The sequence below is a fragment of the Trichomycterus rosablanca genome, chromosome 1 (genome assembly GCF_030014385.1).
Source record: "Trichomycterus rosablanca isolate fTriRos1 chromosome 1, fTriRos1.hap1, whole genome shotgun sequence".
Taxonomy (NCBI): Eukaryota; Metazoa; Chordata; class Actinopteri; order Siluriformes; family Trichomycteridae; genus Trichomycterus; species Trichomycterus rosablanca.
The window spans coordinates 66,643,084-66,669,345 of NC_085988.1; the positions used below are offsets into that span (position 1 = coordinate 66,643,084).

General features: G+C 37.8%; 1 protein-coding gene and 1 non-coding gene across 4 annotated transcripts in view; both read right to left on the reverse strand.

Annotated features, from left to right (window-relative positions):
- Positions 1-26,262, reverse strand: part of plxna4 (plexin A4) — a 317,539-nt gene that overhangs the window by 268,922 nt on the left and 22,355 nt on the right. For all 3 annotated transcript variants that reach the window (XM_062995348.1, XM_062995355.1, XM_062995360.1), the window contains exon 2: positions 16,195-17,496. In XM_062995348.1, coding sequence (XP_062851418.1) covers positions 16,195-17,409 — 1,215 coding nt within the window. In that variant the 5' untranslated portion in view covers positions 17,410-17,496. The remainder of the gene's footprint in view (positions 1-16,194; positions 17,497-26,262) is intronic.
- On the reverse strand, positions 9,499-9,570 carry trnag-ucc (transfer RNA glycine (anticodon UCC)). The gene has a single exon. It is a non-coding gene; the product is annotated as a tRNA-Gly (tRNA).

Consider the following 26,262-nt stretch of genomic DNA (forward strand, 5'->3'; position numbering starts at 1 on the left):
CCCACGATGCGATACGATTCACGATACTGGGTTCACGATACGATGAAACTGAAGACAAATTATGACAAAGTTTCCTTTTATTATTTCTCTTAAAAAATAAAATACTGTATTTGTGCTTATCTTTTATTTATTTAAAAAATGAATGCCCTTTTATATTTCTGAGGTAGGTACAAACTATGCAAAACAAAGCTGCACTTTCCCATTTTGTGTAAAAAAAACCCTGAAATTTTAAAACAAATATCACATTATATAAATAAATAAATAATACAAAACAAAGTATCCTCACATAAATACATTTGGCTGGAAAGTCCCATACCTGGCAACCCGGCAAGTGCCGTAAACCAGGCGAGGTGAATGGCGCCAATGCCCTCTGCTGTTTAAAGTAAATATCGATTCATTTTACATGAATTACCGATTCCAATCGTCCCACATGTGCACCGATTTTTAACTGTCTTGTGGTGCTTTGTCACATTATATAAATAAATAAATAATACAAAACAAAGTATCCTCACATAAATACATTTGGCTGGAAAGTCCCATACCTGGCAACCCGGCAAGTGCCGTAAACCAGGCGAGGTGAATGGCGCCAATGCCCTCTGCTGTTTAAAGTAAATATCGATTCATTTTACATGAATTACCGATTCCAATTGTCCCACATGTACACCGATTTTTAACTGTCTTGTGGTGCTTTGTTACATCCCTAGTTAGCACATAAGTGCAAGTGTACTCTCATCAAGACATTTGCCGTCTGAAATCATGTTCCATTGTTAAATAATCAATAAAATAAGACCACGAACATGATGAAATCAACGACTATATACATTTTGCAGTGCATGTGCTGAGCATCCTAAAAATACATTTCTGTAAATATCCATGCTAGAATTATTCATATGACATGATGTCAGGTGACACAACAAATGGGTTGAGAAAGTTACATTTGTCACCCAGAATGGAATGATTTACAGCCTCTGATAAAGCAGTAATGATTTCATATTGCACTGCTGCTCAGATTGATTTAGAAACCAAACCATTGGGGTTTATACATAGGGAATAAAATGTGATAGGAATATTAGTTATGATCGATGACACACCAGCCATGGACGCAAAATCATGACACATTTTGCAGAATGGCTAACCTGATGCCTAGTCTTTGATAAGATCATGTTATAGCTCATAGTCTCTGATAACATCATGTGCAACAAAATATATTAGGGCGGTGGTAGCCCAGTGGTAAAGGTACTGACCTAGTAATCAGAAGTTGCCAGTCAACTAGGTCCAGTTAGGCCCCACCACAGCCAAGTTACGACTGTTGGGCCCCTGACCCTCAACTGCTTAAACTGTATTTAGTCATAATTGTAGAATGCTTTAGATAAAAGCATCTGTTAAATGCTTGTAAATATATTGTGTAATTGGTTCAAGAAAGTTGTGTCCAATAAGATACTAAGACAAGACCTGAAACATACATAAAATCCACAGAGCATAATGGTCCAACTTCCAGTTCACACCACTTGCAGCAATTTAGGAGAAATTCGTACCATTAAACTCAACGTTTCCCTTAAACTTGACGTGACTTAATGTACTAAAAGAACAACATAGGAACACTAAACCTCTCTTAATTATTACAGCTGTGATAGCTCAGTGGTTAAGGTACTGGACTAGTAAACAGAAGGTTGCCGGTTCAAGCCCCGCCACCACCAGGTCGCCACTGTTGGGTCCCTGAGCAAGGCCCTTAACCCTCAATTGCTCATTGTGTAAGTCGCTTTGGATAAAAGCGTCTGCTGAAAATGTAAATGTACAGCTTATAATGAAATTTCTCACTCATTTTAGTACAATAAGTCACTTTAAGCTTTGTGCACCAGCACACTCCATAGGAAACAACAGCACATCCAGCGATTTTGCCGCTTCTCAAGTGAATGCGCCCTTACTGAACAAAATACTGTATTCCAAGATCAAGCACCTGCATGATTAAGAAGCATAAGGAAACAATAAAAAAGTAAAGGTAAAGAGCAGGTTTTATTGTATTTAACTGTTTTCAGTTGTGTTTTAGTGTTTTTATATCATATTTGTGTTATTTTCAATGTATACGTGTCAAAATCAACCCCATTATTTTACATTAGCCTTAAATATATGCAGTTACACAGGACCATGGAACGCATTAACAGGTTTCCCATACATCCTTATGGGAAAAATACCTTGAAACTCAACACCGTTAAAACTCGACGCCACTCCCAGAACCAATTGAAGTCGAGTTTCAAGGTACCACTGTACTTGTGGGAAGCAATAGCCCAATGGTTGAGACACTGGTTTAGTAATAGCAAGTCACTGGATCGAGCCCCACCATTGGCAGGTTGCCATTTTTTGAGACAGGCCCTTAACCCTGAATTGAATCGTTTGCTAAATGTGTCATTTGCACATCATCAATGGGATGTAAGGCTACTTTACATTATACACGTTTTGTGCTTCTTTCACCATGTGGCTAGGCTTATATTAATGCTTTCAGCCTTACAGCCAGCACAAATGTCATCATGCCACATGTCATCTGAATTCAGCCTTACATACCACTATTCACTATTCAATTAATGGATAAGTATGCGATAGCTAAAGAATATTTACATTTAACAAGAAAATTCAGCCTCTTACTTCTGTGTTTCCTCTAAAGCCAGACTCCAAACACACATGCTGCTTGTGCTAATTGGTTAGATGTTATCTGACACATCAAATTTCTCCCTCTTGTTAACACAGCCTGAGGTAGCCAAATAAGCAGTTTCTGTACCCAAACATAGTATTTAGTGTCAGCTTCTAGAATGTAAGAACTTAACCAAATATATTTAGTGACTATTAATTGCTGACCATCCAAACTCCTCCAAAATACATAAGAATGGGACAGTAAACTATCTGCATTATATGATAATTAAATACTGAGCACAACATATCCACCTTCTGCATGTTTTTATAAGGTGGGTGGGAAACCTTTGTGTAAATGGGGACAAAGTGCAAAACTCTCCAAGATGTTGGTGCTAAGAGACCAATACTATTTGCTGCACCCATACACCATACTTAACATAGACAAGACATAAAAAACACAACTGGGTTGATTGGATTGTGACTTGATATGGGCCAATAAAATAGATAGATTTCCATTCCATAAAGCATATGTCTAAAATATGCATTAGAAATTAGTTTGGTGTGAATTAGTCTTTAGTTTGTCCCTTCAAACACAGGTCAAGATATTCTGGATTAACTTCTTTCATTTGAGCACATTGTTGCTATGGATCGACTAGTAGATACCACTGTTAGATCGTTTAACACCATGCACCAATATTTAGATGTATTGCTAGTGACAGTGTACTAAACACCATGGATATGTGATGCCAGATTGTGACTAGAAGCAAGCAGAGCCTGTCATAAATCACAAACACAGCCATTTGTATCTTCGCCAAACTCCCAGGCTTAGTCTGCAGATTAAAATTCAATGATACCTTATATTGTGTTCATCATAACCACAATGAACACTGATGCTTTAGTGTCTATCACTTTCAAAAGCATGGGGATGATCCTGGTCAAGCTAGAATGGTTTGTCCTATTACTGTGCCATGGCAGACCAACCCTGCAGAGATATAATCAATGCAGGAACAACCGGTAAGTGTGAGGAAGCAGGTCCAAACACGGAATGGGGCGAGAATCCATTTGTCAAACACAAGGTCCTTCATTAAGCAAATGGAGCGTCCGAGCATCGCTCGTCGAAATGGCGTTTTATAAGTGATTGGTTGGATCAATAGAACAGACTGCACTCAATTCTACTCAAATTTATATAGTAGCAGCAAAGAGTGAAATAAGCAAGGAAATGAATAAAGGAGATGAGAGCAAAAAGAGGGAAGAAATATTTAATGTAGCATATCGATGTGTGAGACTATGTATGCATGTCCTATCCTGGCAGCTGTCTGACCTTTAGAAATGTTCTGCTGTCAGCCGAGCCTCCGCACAGCCATAGAACTTCCAGGCCAGACTAATGGGGCTCATTTAAAGCACCCAGATCTCACCTCAACTCGGCTACATTAAACACAGTGACTGCTGACTTCCTGCAGATGTGTCCTTTTCCTCCTATAGGCAATGAATCACTAGAAACAGCCGAAGTTCTGCCTATTCGCTAAAAAAAGCTCTCTCTATATGTGCACCTGCTTTCAAAACTAGCATCCCGCCTACATAATAAAGACTCAGATTTAGTTCAAACACTTGCCATGGATCCTTTCACTGTTCCTGACAGTTACAAAGTCTCATCACCTTCGATGTCACAGGTCAACCAACCTATCTTAGAGAAAATGAGACCGTATGGAGAAGTGTACTGAATGTGTAAAAGCAAGGCGGACATATAAAGCATTAGTTCTAGAACGCTTTGTGCCTGTGTGACAGGGACTAATAGCTTTTGGCACTACGGCTATGCCAGCAGCAGGCCCGAATCTTGTGGCAGGGTGCATATGCCTCTGCAAGGGTGTGTATCCACGCGCCACAATATTTTCCACCACGCCAGACATCGTGCCAATCATGCTGTATGTGCTGCAATTTAATCAAATAGACTTCCTGTCTGTCAACCTTTCAAGGCACGCGCACGCTTTCACTACTCTGCCATGAAAAACACCCCCCGTACTATCGGCCCACATCCTCGCAAATTGACATTCCAGTAATATCTCACCACTGAGTATACGCCGCCAAGGGTGGCCCTCCGTATTCAGTTTGGGACGATAATTTATCACTTCCTTAATCCATCACTTTCTCTTTTTCCCAACATTTCTCCTCCCTTCTTCTCTCACTTTTTAGTAATAGTAGGACACATATTGCTTTTTGGCCAAGTTTCATGCTGTGCGTCTGAAGGTGTAAAAAAATGGAGGCGGATGAAGTCGGCCATAGAGGAGGGGGAGGTCAGAGCAACGAGTGTGCCTAAAAGCCCACAGATCAGAATGGTGCACAGTTTTTCATTTGAACTTGTTACAAAGAGAAAGAGAGAGAGAAAGGAGAGAGAGAGTAAAATTAGGTCATTTGGACCCAGTCTATACCAGGCACCCTGCTGCAGGACAAAGAAGTCTCTCTCTCTTTCTTTTGCTCTGTGGCGCCCAATGGCCTGGAACAGCAGCAACAGTGTCTGAATCAGATGCACTTTATTTATGTGCTACTTTTGTTCCATCAAAGTACAAAGTAACAAGACAAACCGCTATAGAGGCCATCTGGTGCAGATAGTTTAAATAGCTAAAGACATGAACATGTGGCAGGATTTGTGGAAGGACGTGACTGTGCTGGTTGAACACACAGGCTCTAGGAGAAATTCACTCTACCCACCAACAGGGTTATACACTTTCAACTAAAGTCACCTTCCCCAAAATTCGACTCTGGATCTATGCAATTTATTCCACCTTCTTTTACTTTATGGCTCCACTAATGTACAGTGCCCCTTGACTTACGAATTTAATTGGTTCCAAAGGGCTATTATAACCACCTTACTAATATTGTGTTGGTCCCCCCTTTGGTGCCAAAACAGCCCTGACCCGTCAAGGCATGGACTTCACTAGACCTCTGAAGGTGTGCTGTAGTATCTGCCACCAAGATGTTAGCAGCAGATCCTTTAACTCTTGTAAGTTGTGAGGTGGGGCCTCCATGGATCAGACTTGTTTGTCCAGCACATCCCACAGATGCTTGATTGGATTGAGATCTGGGAAATTTGGAGGCCAAGTCAACACCTCAAACTCGTTGTTGTGCTCCTCAAACCATTCCTGAACCATTTTTGCTTTGTGGCAGGGCGCATTATCCTGCTGAAAGAGGCCACAGCCATCAGGGAATACTGTTTACATGAAAGGGTGTACATGGTCTGCCGCAATGCTTAGGTAGGTGGTACGTGTCAAAGTAACATTCACGAGGATGGCAGGACCCTAGGTTTCCCAGCAGAACATTGCCCAAAACATCTTACTAGTTCTGATGCTCAAAACATCTCATAGTTCTGATGCTCACATGCCCATTGTTGGTGCTTTCGGTGGTGGACAGGGGTCAGCATGGGCACCCTAACTGGTCTGCGGCTATGCAGCCCCATATGCAACAAACTGTGATGCACTGTGTATTCTGACACCTTTCTATCAGAACGTTAACAGCATTAACTTCTTCAGTTATTTAAACTACAGTAGCTTGTCGGACCGTCATTTCAAAGTCAGATGTCCAAAAACTACACTAGGTTGGCTAGAATACCAGAATACTAGAGCAGATTGAGGGGCTGAACTGAAAGGTAACATAACAAACACGCAAAGTACCTTTGTCTTGATTGGTCAGGATTTTGTTGGACCACTTGATTCTTTAAAGCAGCCAAAAGGTGGCAGAATTTCTCCCTCTTATTCTATTTCCAGATGTTGGAATGAATTAATATTGAAAACATTTCAACAATTATTCAGACTTTAAAACCCTACTTTTAAAAGTTAACTTTAATGATTTGTGAGTCTTATTAGATGCCTAATTAATACAGGCAGACTATACAGGCAACCTGGGAGAGAACTGATGATGTGCATGGTGTACTAAGATGTCTGAAAAAGCCTTTTAGAATTCCAGTCCACACAATCATATAATTACCCCTTTAAATCCGTTCTTTTTTCATGCTCATGTTACAGTATATCTCATGCAGCGACTGTTGTTAGCAACAAAGATGTCACTTCCCACAAGTCTCTTCTCTATGTTCGATGTAATTATATCAACACTCAATTACCACGCTACACAAACCCCTATGAGCTTGAAAAGAGCTGAACATGTTGGTAAATGTTTTTCTCACTGCATAAATAAATACAATTCCAGTGAGGTCCAAATGGAAGTGTCGATTGTTGTTTTCCTTTGTTTTATTGTTTTTCATCTGTTTCATTGGCTGAGCCATAGTGGCTTTCATTAGAGTTCCATGGTTGGCAGAGCAGAATATGAGACGGGGTCTTTATACTGACAGCTGCCTTTGCACCACAAGCTTGGTAAACTGTGGCATTTCTGTACATTGCTAACATTGCTATTATATTACTAGAAATACAGTATGATTGCCTTTTCATGTAATTTCTGGTGTTCTACATCCAAATTTAAGACTGGTTTAGTAATACATGATTACAGACATTTCTGATCAGTTAGCTCTTGCATTGTAAAAAGCTCACCTTTACACAATATATATTGCTTTTGCCAAATTTCCAGTTCCCATCTACAAAATGCTACAAAATTCTAGCATCTGAGACAGTGAGGGGTTCATGTGCTTTCTTCAACCTAGGCCATTTTTCACCATAGTTTATACAGTACATCACTGACTAGATCACTATACATGAGGAAGGCACTAACTCCCTATATCCATACAATCTCTTAAGGACTTTAAAGATTACTCAGAGACAGATGTTACAGTAAAGACAGTAATGCCATCCCTCACCCAGAGATCAGGGTCAGTTCTGCATAAGGCATCGAATGGTCTCAAACTCTAAAAGACCATTTTAAGTCGTTCGCTCCTGATAGAATCTGTAACTTTGGTTGGTACTAAAGTAGTCCAACCTGCTTACTGGAGTGCTATCATATTTCATGCATTAATCTGATTGATCAGTTCACATTTTTATCAAATATTTTTAGGATTTAAAGGCAGGTGCTTGTTTTAAGAAGGAAGGAAAAAATAACCTTTTAAACTGAAAGCCATGCCCTAAAAGCTCTAGTAAAAAAAAAAGTCTGGACATCCTTGCAAGCATTAATTGCAAGCAAGTAATTTCCATAATCTAAACAAGGCTTGCAATTAATAAACATGAGTATTTAATTATTGCTTGTCTGAGTAAATGTTTTCTGTAGTAAAATGCCTTTTAAAATAGAAAAAGAAAGCTTTTAATCTGTTAATGTGATTCTGTTTATACAACCCTCTAGAGACCAGTCGTTAGTATGAAAAGCACTCAAGTGCAAACCCCAGAACTCTTTTTATTTTTGTGCAGTTGTATGCCATCGAATCAGTCATATTCAGATAACTGGGTTCATGTATTCATTTTGTCTGTAAGACGTGAAAAATGCATAATTGTCAGATTCAGATTGTGTGTACATGCATTCTGATTAAATCTGCCTGTCAGATGTACTGATGCTTAGATAAAGAAGGACAAACACAATAAAATAAGACTTAATTACACTTTGGTGTTTCTAGACAACAAAGGAAATAAAGATATCTGTATAAGACCAACAGGGAGATTTCTCAATTCCCACCGGGGCACATTAGCTCTTAACTGAGACGTGTAAAGTGACTGTTGACTGATTGATGTTAAATATGCACTAAATCTGAGATGATTTATGACCTTTGCAACCATAATTACATACAGCCACAGTAGCAATGAGCTCAATAAATCCTGAGAGAAACATTGACAAACAATGCTTTTACGATGTAGGTGAGGACAGGTCAAATCTCATTATACAATCGTACGTTTTTAATTCACACTATACTTGTAACAGTATAGTAACATGAACTCTATACTGTTATGAATGATAAATTACCTAACAAATAACAAAAATTAAGAGCCTGTCTGGCCTTTCTCAATGCTTGAAAAATGTCTTTAAATAATTAATTCAGAAAAGAAAGCAGCATTACAGAGAAAAAAAAACGAATGGTCTTAAATATTGTTTAATTTGCATGCAGTGTGAATGACGACTGTATGAAAATAGCCTATAGTGTGGACTTAATGACACATAATTGAAATTATTATTAGGTGCAATAAGCAGACCCAGTCTTCTGAGCACAATATAGAAAGTATCCTTGTGCTTTTCTGGAGCAGTCAATGCGTAAAGACTCACAGGGGAAATAAGCACGACCATCAGCAAAGGGTAGACTGGTGTGTACATGACTGCAGTGTTCCAAGAGAGGGGAAAAGGGAATATACTGCAGCAGATTCTTTTTTTTCCTCACGCTTCCCTCACTCTCTTCTCTCACTGCTTTTTTTATTTCTTCTTCATTCTTTTTAACACAAAAACATAGGCAGCAAGTGTTGGTTAAAATATGTTAATTTTCACCTCAAATGATCTTATGATCCATCCAGACATTGCTGTAAAGCATTGTACTGTGCACTTCAACCTTCTGCTTCCAAAAGCATTCTTCTGTCAGTAACAAACATGTTTACAACCCACTTTATGTGCTTGCTAGTCAGCAAATGCTAAGGCTTTAAAAATTATACAAAAGGGATACAAACATGCTCTGACAAAATAGTCACGGCTATTTGAGGTATCCTTGAACTACAAAACCTTATTTTAGAATAGAACAGAATGCCATTGTTTGCCATATATACATATACAGATGTACAGTACAACAAAATACTTTCTTTGCATATCTATTTCTTCGGCCATTGTATGGCGCCCCTGGAGCCGAGAAGGTTATGGGCCTTGCTCAAGGACCCAACAGTGGCTACATGGCAGAGCCGGGATTTGAACTTTTAATTGATAGCCCAAAGCTCTATGCACTAGGCTACCACTGTCCCCTATAAAAGGGTATGCGTTGGCCAGGAATTGAACCTGGGTCAACTGCTTGGAAGGCAGCTATGCTCACCACTATACCACCAACGCAGTCAATGGTATTTTAATCAAATTTGTTTCAACTGACATCTGAAGAAAAAAGAGAACTTAGGGAGACATAACATTTTGAAATAAGAACTGATGTCACTTATTACATCCATTACTTAGTTGAGTTGATTATGTACTAATATTTACATCATAATCTTACAAACCCACCCAGAAAGCCTGGAGAAAAAAGGCATCACACGACTGCTTAGTCCTTTTTATCTTTGGACATCTTGATGTTACCAATCAAGCCATTGTCAAGTTTTTGGGAGTTTGGAAAATGTGCCCAGAGGAAACTCAAGCAGACACTGGAAGAACACAGCAAATGCTTCACAGACAGTGACCAAAAACAGGGATCATACCCATTTCCCCAGGAGCCAATTGTAGTGTGATACCTGCTGCACCAATATGCTGACCTTGTGTAGACGTAACCTACATAGAATTGTGATGATAGATAGCACATAGATTATTTTGACATATATCACAGACAAAATAACAGCTTTTTTATTAGATTCTTAAATACTGAAATTCTGCTTATTTTCATTTCCAAATGAAAGCTAGTTTATAAATTGTAACATACGAGTTATGGAGGAAATTGTTTACCACATTTGGATACTACAAAATAATTAGCTTTGAATACTATAATGTAAATTCAAAGTCAGATACTAAAAACTCACTAATATTTACCTTTGACCAGGGCAAGATTGGCTAATTGGTAGTTAGCTAGCTAGGCAGCTAATATAATGTAATTGATTATTTGCAGTAAGCTTATTTAATGGACAAAAGACCCAAAATGGAACAATATTAGTCATGCACTAATCTGACATACTGTTTGGTACGGTGGCATAAAATGTGTGACACAGCCAAACTCATTTTTGTTCATCATCATTGTTCTATTATATGACTAAAGTCTAGCTATCAGCTGACCAGGCAGCTACACAGACATGATGGAGTGAGATGACTAAAGACTAAAGAAAATGGCCTGAAAACATTTGGGTAAAAACATTACAGAAAGACTGAAAAGGTGTCGGTTGTTGGCATTCTGTGTAGGATTCTGTTTACCCATGTTCTTTGTTCTTTAAAAAGACTCTAGAGATGCCAATCTACACCCCTGTGAGACACTACTGAGCACGATTCCTCTAGTTGTGGGCACAACAAAAGCACACGTGAAATGGACTAAACACTGAGATGAATAATAATTTGATCAAGCTGTACATTCTATCAAAGTCAGTCTTGATCAGAGGATAAGAAAATAAAGCTCAAATACCATTAAACATTGTCATTTAACAGAAATGAAGGTGAAAACTGATTGTGAGATGGTCTACAAACCCAAAGCAAATAGAAAAAGATGGAAACAAGACAAGTGGATCTTTAATGGATTCTATTTAAAGATGTAATTAAGTGCTCACTCCATTAGAAGAACATTGTAATTATCAACAGGGCATAACCATCTTCTGTGATGATGGGGGTGTAAAAGCTACGTGTGACAGTTTGACAGTAAGATGACTTTATTACAGCAATGTCATTAAAAAAAAATGTATTCTTAATGAACTGGAGTAGGCAGCTAGTATCTCTCACATGTACACTTACACATGCAATCTTTGTCTTTATTTAAATGTGTGTGTGCAGATGTGTGCCTAAGCATAGACTTCTGTACATCATAGCTACCCTAATGAGCAGTAGGTTTATTTCAGTTCTCTTTTAATTAGTAGAAAAAAAAACATATCATGAGAAGAGAGACTGACAGCATGAAAGAGACTGCCTAGCCACACAAATTTACACACATATACAATCACTGAGCACTTTATTAGAAACACCTAACTGATACCTACGTTTATTCAATATTTAATAAGCTTCACCTACAAATACAGACAAACGATGTGGATATACAAGTACTGACAGAAGCCTGTGTTTCTCTTCATCAATTCATCAATCATAACGTTCCCCATAGCATCCTGTGATCAGGATCACATTGTGTCCTTAACTGTCCACCTACAACCAGAACTAACAGGGCATGTGTTCATAATAAAGAGCCAACTCCCAACAACACTGCTGCACCTGCTGCACTCGTACATACACAGAACAGCAATGATCTACCACCCAAAGATCATCTGCTCATTGGGGGTGCCTTTAGATGGATGGATGGATAGATAGATAGATAAACAGACAGACAGATAGATACTTTATTATTAAAATTAAATTAATAAATTAACAAATTAATAAATTTATTAATTCATCCATTAATTCATAAATCAATAAATTAAATAAATGAATAAATAGATAATACACATAATACATAAATTTATTGATAAATTAATTAATAAATAATTAAAATGAATAAATTAAACATTTATTTAGATTAATGACCAGGGTACAGGAGGGAACAAAGCATACACAGGAAGTGTACAGATGAGCTACAGTCAGTAATTGTATACCCACAAATATAAAATAAGTAATAAATGTACATAGCAGATAGGTGTTCCTAATAAAGTGCTCGGTGAGTATACAGATGCACACATTGTCTGTCCGCCTGTTCATTTCTATACCTGAAACAAAAAAATGCAATAATAGTACACTGGGTTGTTGCTGTTATTTGCAGGTACTCAGGGACTTGTGCCCACAACTACTTTACAGCATGTAATAAGAATAAAAAATAATAAAAATCAAGCAATGCCAAACAATCAAACCCAATATCAATGTATCAAAAATTTATCATGAATGAACACATTTTTATTCATATTAAATATGACATGGCTCATTTTCATTGGATGGCCTAAGGAATCACTATAAAGCAAATACCAGTTTGTGCAACCCTGTGATTAATTGCCACAGTGCAATATCTGTGACATGAACGTCTATACAGTTTAGGTTCATATATAGATCATTCTGTCACATTACCTCTACAGTATCATACTGATACAGTGCTGGAGCTGAACAAGCAGTGTGTACAATCTCATTTTCTCACCCACTGGAAATCCTAAACAGCTTTTACATTTCTGCTAGATTTTTGTCTGCCTTTTTATTTCTTCTCTTTTTGGCTCATTATTAAAATTACCTTCCATGTATTTTCTATTCAATTGGATAAACATAAATGATGGCTTAAATCAAGAAAAGCTCTAGTAATATTTAATTACTGTGTTATTTGTTTCATTTCAACATGAATTATTCAGACTCTAAGCTCAAAGATGAACAGCGCTAAATCATTTGTTTAATATCAGTGATAAAGAGTGCAGGTTTTTTTTATTCACACTTCTCCTCCTTGTGCCAGTTTTTCTTTTTTTTTCTTTTTTACTTATCACACAACACTCCCACTGTAAAGCCACTAATAACCCGAACTATATTTATAATTCTTAGTGTGTGTCTGAAAGGCCCTCTTCTCTGTTGCTGTGCACAAAACCAATTCATTAGACATGGTTTAACAAGTTTGGTGTGAATAAAGTCTAGTGGCCTGCACATAGCCCTGACTCTACACCACTGACGGCTTTTGGGATGACTTGGAATGTTGATTGCAGACACATCTTTACATTAGGGGCTGAGATGTGTCGCTGTGGAGCAGTTAATAACATTATCAGTAATGTTATATATACTTTTTGTCTTCATAACCACTAATATTGTTGCACTTAGTATCAATTCATTCCAAAAATCTTTCTGTACCTGTTACATAAAGGTCAGTATTTCTCCTATCAGTCTTTGTTTGGTGAAAAACAGATGTAAAGTTGGTTTTACGTGGGATGTTTGCATCACAAGTTAGGGACCGTCTTAAAAGTGACCACATGGGGCCAGTCCCTCAGTATTCAGTCTAAGCAAACTTGGGTGCAATAATGACCTGTGGTGCACAATTACGTTGGCGCTATGCCTGGACCAGTCAGTAAAAAAAACAGACTGACTGACCTCATAAACGCTTATTTGAATACACAAGCAAAGAGTGGAGGCTGTTATATTGGCAAAGGGGGAACAACTCCAGAATTGACCAATACCAACAGGTTCATGTCCATATTGTGTATATATGCAACATAATTAAACAGTACAGTCTTCAAGGGCCACTGTCTTCCTCAAGGCCTCTGGGATTGTTCTAACCACATATCCCATATGTACGGTTCCCCTAATACTGTGGGTCTGTATAAAAAAACCTTGTGAGCTCTCTACATAGACAGCATTTTATGTCGTGTACATGCGCTCCTGAGACGAAGGCTGTCTAAATTCTCAGATGCCTGACTGAAAAATGAGAGAGCTCTTTCCTGACAAAAAAAAATTCTAATGTGGCCAGAAACAGACCAGCAAGCAGATTTATTTTAAATGCAAATAATTCTCATAATTTTTAATTTCAATAAACATGTGCTGTCTAAGTAGTTTGCTGTGTAAGTAGTGTGTCTAAATAATCTGCCTCCTAAAGTTTGATGTCACTTAAAATCCTCTGTACTTAGGCAGCTGCCTAGGTAGGCAGTGGGCAGCAAGGCAGCTCCCTAGAGTCTGCTAGATGGCAGTACAGGTGGCAAATTTGGACTGAATTTAGTTAAAGTTGTTAATTTTTTTTAATCTCTAAGGAGCTAATTGCTACAAAAATCATATATATTTGTATATGTGCCAACTATATGAACAAGAACATTATGTACCTTTACTAAAAAACCTATACTAAAGAGATTTTTAAAAGGGAAGAGCTAAAAGAATTGCTGAATTTTGTGTGCATATACACATAGGTAGTTTCTTGCTGTACACATGCTTTTACACCACAGGCTTCTGATTTTTTAAAAACCAGATCATTACGTGATCTTCTGCTCTAATCCAGCCCTCGGAACTAATTTGTTTTCAGTCGTTTTTTAACCACTCCAATCAAACATTTCTGCCAGGCTTTGAGTGGGAAAGCCGGTATCCATAGTTACAGCAGGCGGAAAAACGAGCCATTTATCTCCTGCCCCTCAGTGACGCCTGCTTCCTAATTTATTCTGCAGTGGCCATACTGCAGCGCGTGCTGAAATGGCACCATTTCTTTACACGCCTTCCTTTACCGCCCCAGCTCTCTCATGCTGGCTCTCTCTCGGTCTTGCGTCCCACACTTTTTACAGACAGTGTTCTTGCACCATGGGTTTGATTCATCTGTCTGCGCATGTGCTAGATGTATGTGTGTGCACATGCAGGGATGCTGCCAGGGATTTTGGATCCCATGAAAATGCTAGCAGGTTCTGTTTGTGCCTGGTTTGAGAGCGGACTAAACCACTTCATGCAGATAAAAAAAGAGGGCAACACAGAGGTCCTCTGGATGCTTACTCTTTGCCTTGTATTAAAGATAATTGTTTAATAATTTAATATAAAAATACTTAATGTTTATAATCATTTAGAGCCTCTGTTAGTCACAGGTCCTTAGAATTGTCCTAACTTCCCAATCACTGCTCTCTCCTGGATTGCTTTTGACATATGTTCTCTTATTATCTGATATCTGTGTACTTGCTTGAATGTTTTGGATTATCATCCTACTGCATAACTACGCTCGGGTTTAAGGTTATAAACTGACTGGCGGACAATCTTTTCAGCATTTTGAAAGAGAGCAGAATTCAGGGTGCCATAATTTTTTGAAAAAAAAAAAGCTCTTTAGGTCCTGCAGAGTTAGCTTTACAAGGGATTTAAAGAGACCAATGTTTTCCAAAGACTTTCACCTTTGGCTCATTAGTCCCCAGAATTCTAACCCAAAAGTCCTGGGTGTCATCTGCGTTAATTAATTTATATGATTTTTTTTGGTGCAATGGTCTATGACGACAGCCCACCACCACTAAGAATTAAGTTAGGGTTCCCAGCTGGGAATCTACACAGACATGTTTGGGTATGTCTGTCTGGAAGCTCAAAGCATTTACATTTTTGGCATTTAGCAGACGCTTTTATCCAAAGTGACTTACAGTACTGTGACAGAATTTTGTCTCTGCAATTGAGGGTTAAGGGCCTTTTTCAAGGGCCCAACAGTGGCAACCTGGCAGTGGTGGGGCTTGAACCAGTGACCTTTTGATTACTAGTCAAGTATCTTAACCAAAAGGCTACAACTTTCCAAAGCAATGCAATGAACTGGTGCCTTGTCCAGGGTATTCCTGCCTTGTGTCCAGTGTTTGCTGGTGGTACTAGTCCCACCACCACCCTGATCACAATAAAGCAGTTGATAAACGTGAAATGAAAGAGTTCTTCTTTTAACACTTGTCATTGATCTATACACAGTAGGCATGGAAAATATATTGCATCAGCAGTATTTAGATATTGTTTCCCAATAAATAGTTTTTCCTGTTGTTTTAGAACAAGATCCTAGAGGATCGACCGACAACAATATTCCTTGAAATTATATACAGTTCTGAATCTCATTTGTAAGCTAAAATGGTTTGTTTTTATTGCAAGGTATTGAAGATTATTGTACAATTGATTATAAAGCAACACTGCACACATAAAGAAACTAAACTGAATAAAGAGAAGTTTGGATATGGTATGGACTATTGCATATGTATGTTATTTTGCCACACAACAATTATTCAGATAATAATTCATAATGTCTTAGTGTTTCAATATAAGCAGTGCTGCACTGGCAACAGTATTGGAACAGCAAGTAACTGTAAAATGTATTTGTAATGCTAGAGATATGGCTAGTAAATGGCTTACCGCACTGCTGCAGGGAATATCTTTCACTTTGAGCCAGGCCAGATCCAGTGTGCCCTCGCCTTTGTAACAGGACTGCAGCCTGTCTTTAATTCTCTCATTGATCTCCTTCAAGGTGAACACACACAATGCAGACTCCTGGGATGTTTCTTTTGGCCGTCTCTTCTGGCCTTTGGAGAACACAGCATAAAGGATGTCATCATCCGGCCCCACACCTAGCGAGCGAGCCAGGATGGCACCAGCCTTGGACAGATAGGCAGCCTGCAAAAGTCGATACTCAACACCACCCTTTACGCAGCCCAGTGGAACTTCTACATATGAGTTGAAGGCAGTGTCATCTTTGCAAAGACGCACCAGCTTGGAAGTGTAAACCTGTTCTCGGTTGGCTGAGGAAGAACCTGCTGCAGGACCACCATTCATTTCTGGTTGTAATGTTAAAAAGTAGACAAAATTGCCACTGGCAAAGCCGTACACATAGTAGATATCAAAGTCTGGCACTACAGTGAAGGTGTCTGAAGGTATCTTGATCATTGAGGCCACAAACTCATCATGGAAGACATATGCAAACATGCCATCTTCCTCTGAGTTACGTGCCAACTTGCGACTGGAGATGGTCGGGAAGTACTCAGGCCTCCCATCCACCGCTGTGGCCACAAACAGTTTATCAGGTGAGGAGTCACCATAAGACACTATGACGCCAAAAACAGAGCCACTCTCATTGACACCCGAGAGGTAGTGTTCCTTCTTGTGAAAGGGCTCGCCAAGCTTAAAGAGGTCATCCAGGCGAAGCAGTTTGCAAATGCCCTGATAGAGACTCCCACAGGCCAGTAGTCTGTTCTCCCGATAGTCCATCAGCAGCATTTTGTTGACATTGTTGGTTAGTGTAAGTGGCTCACTGCAGGGCTGTACAATCCGTGGAGGGTAACAGTTGCGATTATCCTCATCCGGACCGGTTTGATGCGACACCTGTACATCCAGCCCTGACGAGAGCTTGTAGATGCGATTGACGGCACCTAGGTACACGTTTCCATTTCTGTGGTCTACTGCCAAATGGTTAAAGGTCCATTCTGGATTCTCAGCATAGAAAGTTCTGTAGTGTTCTGCCACTTTGGATGCAGCAGAAGGCTGTTGTGGCCTTGAGGCAGAAAGGGGCAAAAGGAAAGCAAAAAAGTAGAAAGAAACAGCTAGGCAGTTCAGTTTTAACTGGTGGAAAGCCATGGTAGTGATGATTAAGAGGAAAGAAGATCTCAGTTCAAGTATTTGCAGCAGACTGGTATTTAGATTCCTCTTGGGTTTGATGACATCCTGGAAATGTGGAGAAAAACAAAAAACACATTAGATTATTAGAATCCTGTTGGTTTGACAGCCAAATATCCATAAAAGCCATACAGCTATATTTTCTACACAAAAGACCACATAAGGAGTACTGCTAATGTAAACAGAGACAACTGCCCCAGCAGTAGTGTAGACGGCACCTTCCTCCAACCTAAAGCCAGGCCGCTGGTCCTCCCCACCGCAAATGATTTAGACACATTGGTGATTTTCACTTTTAACCAAACAGTGCAGCTCAGCAACTGACATTGCTAAGAGAAAAGACAGATACAGGGCGGCCTGAAATGTTTATTAGCAGAGGCAAACTGCTCCCAATTAAGAGAAAAACAAGAGCGTAAAAGGTACAAGAGGAAAATAACCTGACAGAAAGAAAAAACTCTTATGAAGTAAAAGTAATTAAATTATAAAAAATGATACTAGTAAAGTTCTCATATTCTAGGAGTTGGTAATGCAAAAATCCTACCCTCTGTGGCTGGCCCAGATTCTGTAAGCATTAGTGCTAGTATTCAATCAATCAGTAAAATACGTGTTTAAGGTATAGATTTAATGGAAACATCAATTGGAAGGGTTCAATTTATCTGGTTATTGAGTTTAAAAAATGCATAATCTTAAAAATAATTAATGTCCTAAGGTGCAGGCTTTTGCTAAAAGCCAAACCAACCATCAATCCAAAACTATTCAGGAATAGCAAATAAGCTAGGCAAAAAGGCCAGTCACTTAATTCCAAATTGTAATGTCAATACCAGGATTTATACAATTACTCCACTAAGCATCACCTCTGTGATCCTATATACCCAATGAATGCACAAACCATCTTCATTCATGTAGAACCACTAGAGGAAAACCTAAAGTGGCTGAAAGGATGTACAAAGTGTAACTGTTAAGCAAGCTAGCAGTTAAATGCCAGACTGGCACTCAAGTGCTGGGTGCACAGCAGATAAGAAAATCACAGTTCAGCCTCAGCACTATGTATTAAGATGTTGGAGACTGAAGGGCAGGCACTACAGTTATGATTAGCCATTGAAACAGAAAGCAGTCCCTCACTGAGAGAGAACAACCAGCTGGTGTGAATAATAAAAGGGTCAGTGTTCAAACGATATTATGAGGGCGACACTAGATATGTACAGGAGCTATCAACAGGTGACTGACTAGCGTGAGTAATTTGAGTGGTAGGGGATAATGGCAGCAAACCACAACAAACCCCACTGCTGAAACATTACTGACAGTAAAAACGACTTGGGAAGGAATTAAATAAAAATATAAATGAAGCAAGGAAGATGTGTGTGACGCTAATGCCATTCCGCTAATATCCAAAGTGGATAAATGTACAAGCAGAGAGTATTAATGATCAAGGCCGTTAATGGTGCCTTGAAAGATTGCAGAGTTTGTTCATTATCTTATCAGGCAGCTGAATTTATTTCCTATTTTTCTTAGTCAGGTAGTTAGATAAATCTAAATTGAACTGCCTTTCTGCTTATTTCACACATTACTGCACAATCTAATGTACTCCTGTGGTACACTCACACACATTACGATATGAGTACACTGCAGCTGACACTGAAGTTGAGTAATTTTAATTGTTTGGTACCCTGCATCTAGAATAGGCTCCTGACACTGGACCTAAACATAATAAAGTGGTTTCTAGAGATTTTATTCATTTTCACTACCTGCCTCATCAAGGTAAGTTTTAAGGTGGATGCACCTAAAAGCTCTGGACAGGGCAAAGTCAAAAACTGAAATCTCTTATTCACAAAAACATTTAGACCCTTTGCTAAGACATTCCAAATTGTGGTCAGGTGCGTCCTGTTAGTTTAATTATTATAGAATTCAATCAGTCACCTGTAGCAATGTAAATTAGTTGGAAGGGCACACACCTGGATCTTTAAGAGCTAATAATTAACACTGTGTTGTCAAGACAAAAACCAAGCCATGATGTCTAAGAAATTTACCTTGCATCTTGGTGGCATGGCAAGATCAGGGCAATGGTATAAAACAATATCTAGCCATAAAATCATAGATAAACACTTTAAAAATTCATTGCAGGTGCCCAGGTGGCGCAGAAAATCTACCAGAAAATGGTAGTTTTAATTGGCTTAAACTGGTAAGGCCTTTGCCTAGAGACAACTATAAGAGAAAGACAACTAGCAAAACAATAGAACATATTCTAATCAAAACAGACACATAGAAAGCAATCCAGCAACCAAAACAAAGTGAGAACAGGCAGCGGATACAAAAAGCCTTCAGTAAAGTTTTGCCACCCACACATATACACACATTGACCACAGACCACATGCTGCGTGCACACGCTGAATGGTGATAATGAATTCATGTTTTGAGTCACACACTTTTTTTTTAACTGTGCATTCTCAAAATGATCAGAAAACATGCTGCAGAGTTCGAGATTAGCCCATGTGTTTCACATTAATTGATACAACTCTATTGTCTGTAAAACAAAAAAAGAGCCAAACAGTAAGCCTGGCTTTTGTTACAATTGTGAAAGGCTCAATTACTGCAGCAGTGTATAAATGAGAATGTGAGGCAGATTGCAGGACTGGGGCTGTGAAAAGAAATATGGTAGACAAAACAAAGAAAACCCCAGGTTGCGTTTAAATGCACTGAGAAATTGGTAAATGTTAAAATGTAAATGGCAGGCAAATATGATAAATAAAAATTAACCACAAGACTAAATGTTAGTATATTGTTGTCTGTTTATCAGCATTACTAAGTGTTTCTCGGACATGCTTTTTCAAAGCATTTGGACACTATTTTTAAAGCCTGCAATCAAACTTCTCCTGGGGCAGCTTTATTTCATTAATGTTGGGTGACTGACCAGGCCATTCCATTACAGACAACATCGCCTCATTACCCCCAGATATCTCTTGAACAGCTTTGAGGTGGGTTTGGGGTCAGTGAAAATCAAACATTACTAAGAACATGTCACATACTAAGCAATATGTCCTAAAACTTTTCATAGATAGTGTAAACAAAGTCAAACCTTAGAATGGACATTAATCATATATGGCTAAAAGTACATGGACACTAAAATTGAGCTTGTTGGACATCCCATCCCATTGGAGTACCCCTAATAATCAACTGCAAGTCAGTAATCATTAACAAGAAATTACAAGTTCATGCCCATAAAATTAAATAATTATATAAAATGTAACAGCCTCCCAGACACAGCCAGTCATGTCAAGTAAAGTCTGTATGTAAATAATGTAAGACTTTTATAACTATAATTATAAAATAATTATAGTAAAGACATAATTAGGAGTAATATCTTTATCATCAATAAATGGAATGAAAAGCTGCATTTTGTGTTTGCCTTTATCTTTTATTAAAATTAGTTGCAAGATCTGAAACATTTAAATGTGACAAAATGTCAGAAATTGTGTGAGGAGCAAATACCTTTCCACAGCACTGTAAACATAAATCTAAGCCAACTGTACACACTGACAGCTGCATTGTTTAGCCAATATGACAGACGGCATGCAAACTTCAAGTCTGACCTCAAGATTGAATCTGAGATCCGAGCATAGATTGAAAAAATAAGGGAGGGCGGGCTTTGGGATTAACAGGAACAATCCAGAGTTAATCCCTCAGCCTGATTTAAGATTATTCTTTATTATCTTTAGACAGGACAATTTAAATCTGATTAAAACATGTCACACACATGACCATCTCTTCATTTCCATTCAAGTTCAGACAGGTGAATACATGCAATTTTATTTTTATTGTAGAATAACACACAGATGTTTGTACAGCTATTATTAGTACTATCCCTCCATTCAATGATCACTCAACCATGTAGACAGATGGGAGATTTGTCCCCTTATATTAAAAAAAAAGAGTCGAAAGTGAGAGGGGGGAGAGTGGCACGAATAGTGATATTTACACATCGAAAAAAGGGCAGATCTGTGTTTTTAATTATCTGCAGCTCTCCCAGAGGGTTACCGATTCTAAACTCAGGGTGTCAAGTGGGAGATGTTAAGGTCACATTAACTGAGTGTAGAGCTGTCTCTGCAAAATGCAATACCAAACATGAAAGTAGACAAACATCAGTATAATCAGGTTGAATGTATTGATTATTAAGTTATTTTTGCAATTCCTGCTTGAACAAATTAAAACTTAATTACTTTATTTTAAATACAGTTATTTTAACCACTAATGAGTTGTAAGCTGTTAGGCACCAGACTGCAACAATGAAACAGTGAAACAAATAAACAGTTTAACAACAAATTAATCAGTTAGGTAAAACTATACTTATAAATGAGTGTTTTATGTATTTAAACACAAAGCAGTACATTCTCATTCTGATATGCTTAATAGAATAGAACCCCTTTATTTGTCAAACATACAGTATATATATATATATATATATATATATATATATATATATATATATATATATATATACTGTATATATATATATATAAACAAAATTGTTTTTTCGTGTATCCCAACTCGTTTGGAAGCTGGGGTCAGAGTGCAGGTTCAGCCGTTGTACAGCATTTATGTTTTTTTTTTAAATAAGCTCAATAAAAATTAACAACTTCCACAAAGAAATGCATATTCTATAATGGTACTGAATACAAATGCTTCCAAATGTATACATGACTAGCCACTTACCCTAGCGCTGTGTTAGAAGATGTAAGATTAAATAAAAACCTTCAGTAGGGATTGAATGCCTCCCTAACTTAACATGTTTACAAGGTTAACAACAATCTATGCCAGCACAATCACAAAAACCCCAGTCACAAGTTTCCTTTCTACTTCCCCATTAGACTGACTTACTTGCTTTTTAAACCCTTAGCCCCACCATAATTATGTCTGGGTTAAACACCACCAGGCGAGGGGGTTAACAAATATATATATATATATATATATATATATATATATATATTAGGGCTGTCAAACGATTAAATTTTTAATCGCGATTAATCTCAGAATTTCATATAGTTAATCGCGATTAATCGCATTAAAAAAAATCTGTGTAAATGTTATAGAAAACAAGGATTTTTAAGTGAAATGTTACAATTAAAATGGTGAACACATTTTATGCTAAATGTACTGATGTTAAAAACTGCTGGGACAAGAGAAAACTGTAAGGGAGTTTTATTCACTCACATACTAGGCAGTAAATGTCAGATTGTAGGTTAGAATTTCTCCATCAGCAAACATTGTAGATCAGCAGTGCTTTAGGTGGGATAAGGCGTAGTTATTGTATCAGACTTGTCTGTGGTTGTATCGTGACGATGGTTTGATGGACGTTTCTACACGAAGTGAGTGTGTTTTGACCCTTTGGGGCTTCCATAGTTCATGAACTAACGTGCTCGACTCAGCTTTCCGGTATTCGGTACAGAAGAAGAAGTTAATTAAGTGTAATAAAGTGTTCTGCTCCCGACAACTTGTGAATATAGCGTGTATTTATTTCTTTATTATGCAAGTGCATCACTACCACGATCGGTTACATTATGTTAACAAACCGCAAATGAAAAACGGTGGCAAGTCCGACATTAAAACGTTTGTTCTACCAGTCAAGTGTCAACATGAACTAGAATTTGCGTTAATGGCACTAATTTTTTTAATCGCGTTAAATTGAGATTGCGTTAATGCGTTATTATCGCGTTAACTTCGACAGCCCTAATATATATATATATATATATATATATATACACTGTATATATATATATATCTGTTATTCTATATTTGTTAAACATTAATCATAATCAGTGTGTACTAGTACACTATTAACTGTGTTTACTTCTCTTTACTAGGTACCTCTCTTCTAGACTTCTTGTCCACTCTAATTCTGGTTACTAAGGGTGCTCAAGATGGGTTGTGCTGTCATTCCTATATGAAAAAGGTAAGTGTACACAAATCTATAGACTCGTTCACTGGTGAAATGTCTCAACAGTCTTTATGGTTGGTAAGACCTCCCATTTATTTATTTATTTTTGGTCTTTTACTTACCAGGTTGACCAGTCTGTGCACTCAAAACTCAAAGAAATACCCACAATTATTTTTAAACACATAGAATGTGTGAGATCACATTTTCACTCTACACTTTTAGTTACTGGGGGTGATAAGCTCAAGAATATGTCTTTTCTACCTATTACAATTCAGAAAGTATTTAGACCCTCTAACATTTTTGTATTGTGGATTTCATTCTGAATAGACATCATTTCAATTTTACTCATCAGTCTACTTAATCACCCATGATGACCAAGTAAAAACATGTTTATAGTGTTTTTCAATGTAAAAATCTAAATCTTACTTCCAGACTTTTTTGCCATGGCACTCCAGATTGTGGTCATTATGACACCACACAAGCAACAAGCAAATGTATGTTTTCATTTTTCTATTGTTAAGAGTGCAGCAAGATCATTTGAACATTGCAAACTTTGCATTAACCCAAGCAAAAAAAATGTATGCACACATATAAGCATGGATTAAACATGTCTGGAACTGTTAGAACAGTAGAACATACACATTCCTGCCCCTTCAGAGTAGATTTTGCCACGCAAAATTTTGCAGATGTCTATTTTGTATTCTATTAACTACCTTACAGTTCTGAATCTGCTGTCACGTGTCATTTATAGCTGTTTAATATTGTATTTGTATTACTATGCTCTGGGGGATTAGCAGATAGATACGTAACAAATTCATATGGCATTCCATTCAGAGAAACATAATGCCTGCGTTTGGATGTAAAGGCTTTATATGAAGTGCACAATGGAGGCGTTTCAAAGCACTGGTGTGAGCCCAAAAGCCAGTCAGGCAAATCCAGTGGATCTGAGAAACATGTTGACATTTGCCATTTTTCCACTTTTACTCTGATCACAAAAAAACTCTAATCCTTCTTAGCAGGCCTTGGTTCAAACCTTCTCGCTCTCTTTGAATAACACACACACACACATTTTTATTTAGTATTTTTGAAAGCCATCTTTTATGCCGTCTTTAGTACAAAAGGGAAGAATAATAAGCTTCTTTTGAGCATTTAAAATGTAAATATAAATGTACACATTAAAACAGATGTAGAGATCACACAGAAACAATTACAAATCCCCTTTGTCTGTTGTAATCTCTCTATGCATTTGAAATGAGTAGCACTTTGTTAAGGGTTGACCACATGGACTGTTATCTCCATGTGCCTCATCTTTCACTTCCTCTTATTGAGTAAGACAACAAGCCGCTTCCTGTGGCATACTACATATCATCTTACAGATGATTTATTACTGATTACAGTGGTAGTAAAAAACTTTATTAAATTGAACAAGCCAGACTTGGAGGGCAACACTGGACAAAGAAATGGAATAATAGTCTTTTCAATATAAAGACATATGAAGAGTTCATTGGGAATTTGGTTCACTTCATTTTATTTTCATCAACCGCTTTATCTTGATCAGGGTTGTGGGGGTCGTTTTCCATCCGGAATCATTAGATGCACGGCATGAACACTTTGGAGAGGATGCCAATTTATCGCAGGGCTTCAGCCATCCCCCCTCTCCGATGTAGCCAATCATGTCTGTGAGGACCCCTCGTCGACTGGATTTGAATCCCAGCGATGGATTGCTAGCATAATAGACTGTTGAGCAACCCACTGGGAATTTAGTAATCTGCTTAAATCACCTTATACTCTGTATAGGTTTCCTTCACAAACATCGTCTGTGTGCGTTTATGCAATTTTACAAGAGATTTGTCTCTTGATTGCGTTCATGTGGTTTGGAATGACTTGAGGAATATGCATTATGGTGTCATGCTGCCATACTGTATGTTTTAGATTTGGCGTCCATAAAAAAAAAACACTTAAATAATAAGAATTACTGTGAATCCTTAATACAGTTCTTCACTTTTGTGTGATTGACGTTCTGGCCTGAATTAGTTGTTGCAGATAAAGCATCTGATGAATGTCAATTGCTCTATTTCTTTTACAGTTCTCATTCGATTCTTAGAAGTAATGCAGTACTTAATCAACACTTTTTTCTACTGTGCTTATGATCATTATGAAAATATGGTTATTATGTAGTTCATTATTAAATTAATTCAAAATGATTAAAGCTGGAGCGAAACATTATTTCCTAATAGAGTTATTAGCATTAATGATAAAGCAGCTGTTTTCACACTGCGCAATCTGAGTTTCTTAGTTTGTTAACTACCTTATCTTTTTTTCACTCTCTCTCCTATTTTTCTCTCTCTTTCTTTCACCCTTTTTTTCTGACTGTGTGCACAAATCAGCCGTTCCCTCCTTTAGCTGCAGCTCTGTTACATCTTCAGTCTTAACACATTCTGTTTCTCACTCCCCTTTCTGTCTCATTCTTTAGTTGACTCATTAGCTCTATACGTTTTTTGGCTCTGTGTGAGAGCATGTGACTCCTAAATTCTGTCTTGCACCTGTCTCTTTTTGTTTAGCATGCACAGTAGTGATGTGAGATTCACAAATGAGTCAATCTTTTGAACCAGTTTCTTTTAATGAATCCAGACAGCAGGTTTTCAGAAAGAAGCAAAACTGAATGTTTGTACTGCCCACAGCATTTAATTTAATATATACTTATATATATGAATATGATGAATGTGCTTATACAGTCAGTAAACTATTGTTAACCTGCCTTTTCAGAGTACTTGCTCACTCATTGGCCCTGTTCATTAAATTCTAAATCCAGTTCTGTTAATGAGACAAAACTGAGCTTGAATCAATTTAAAATGGTTAAAAAATGATCATCAAGGTTGATTCAGAGT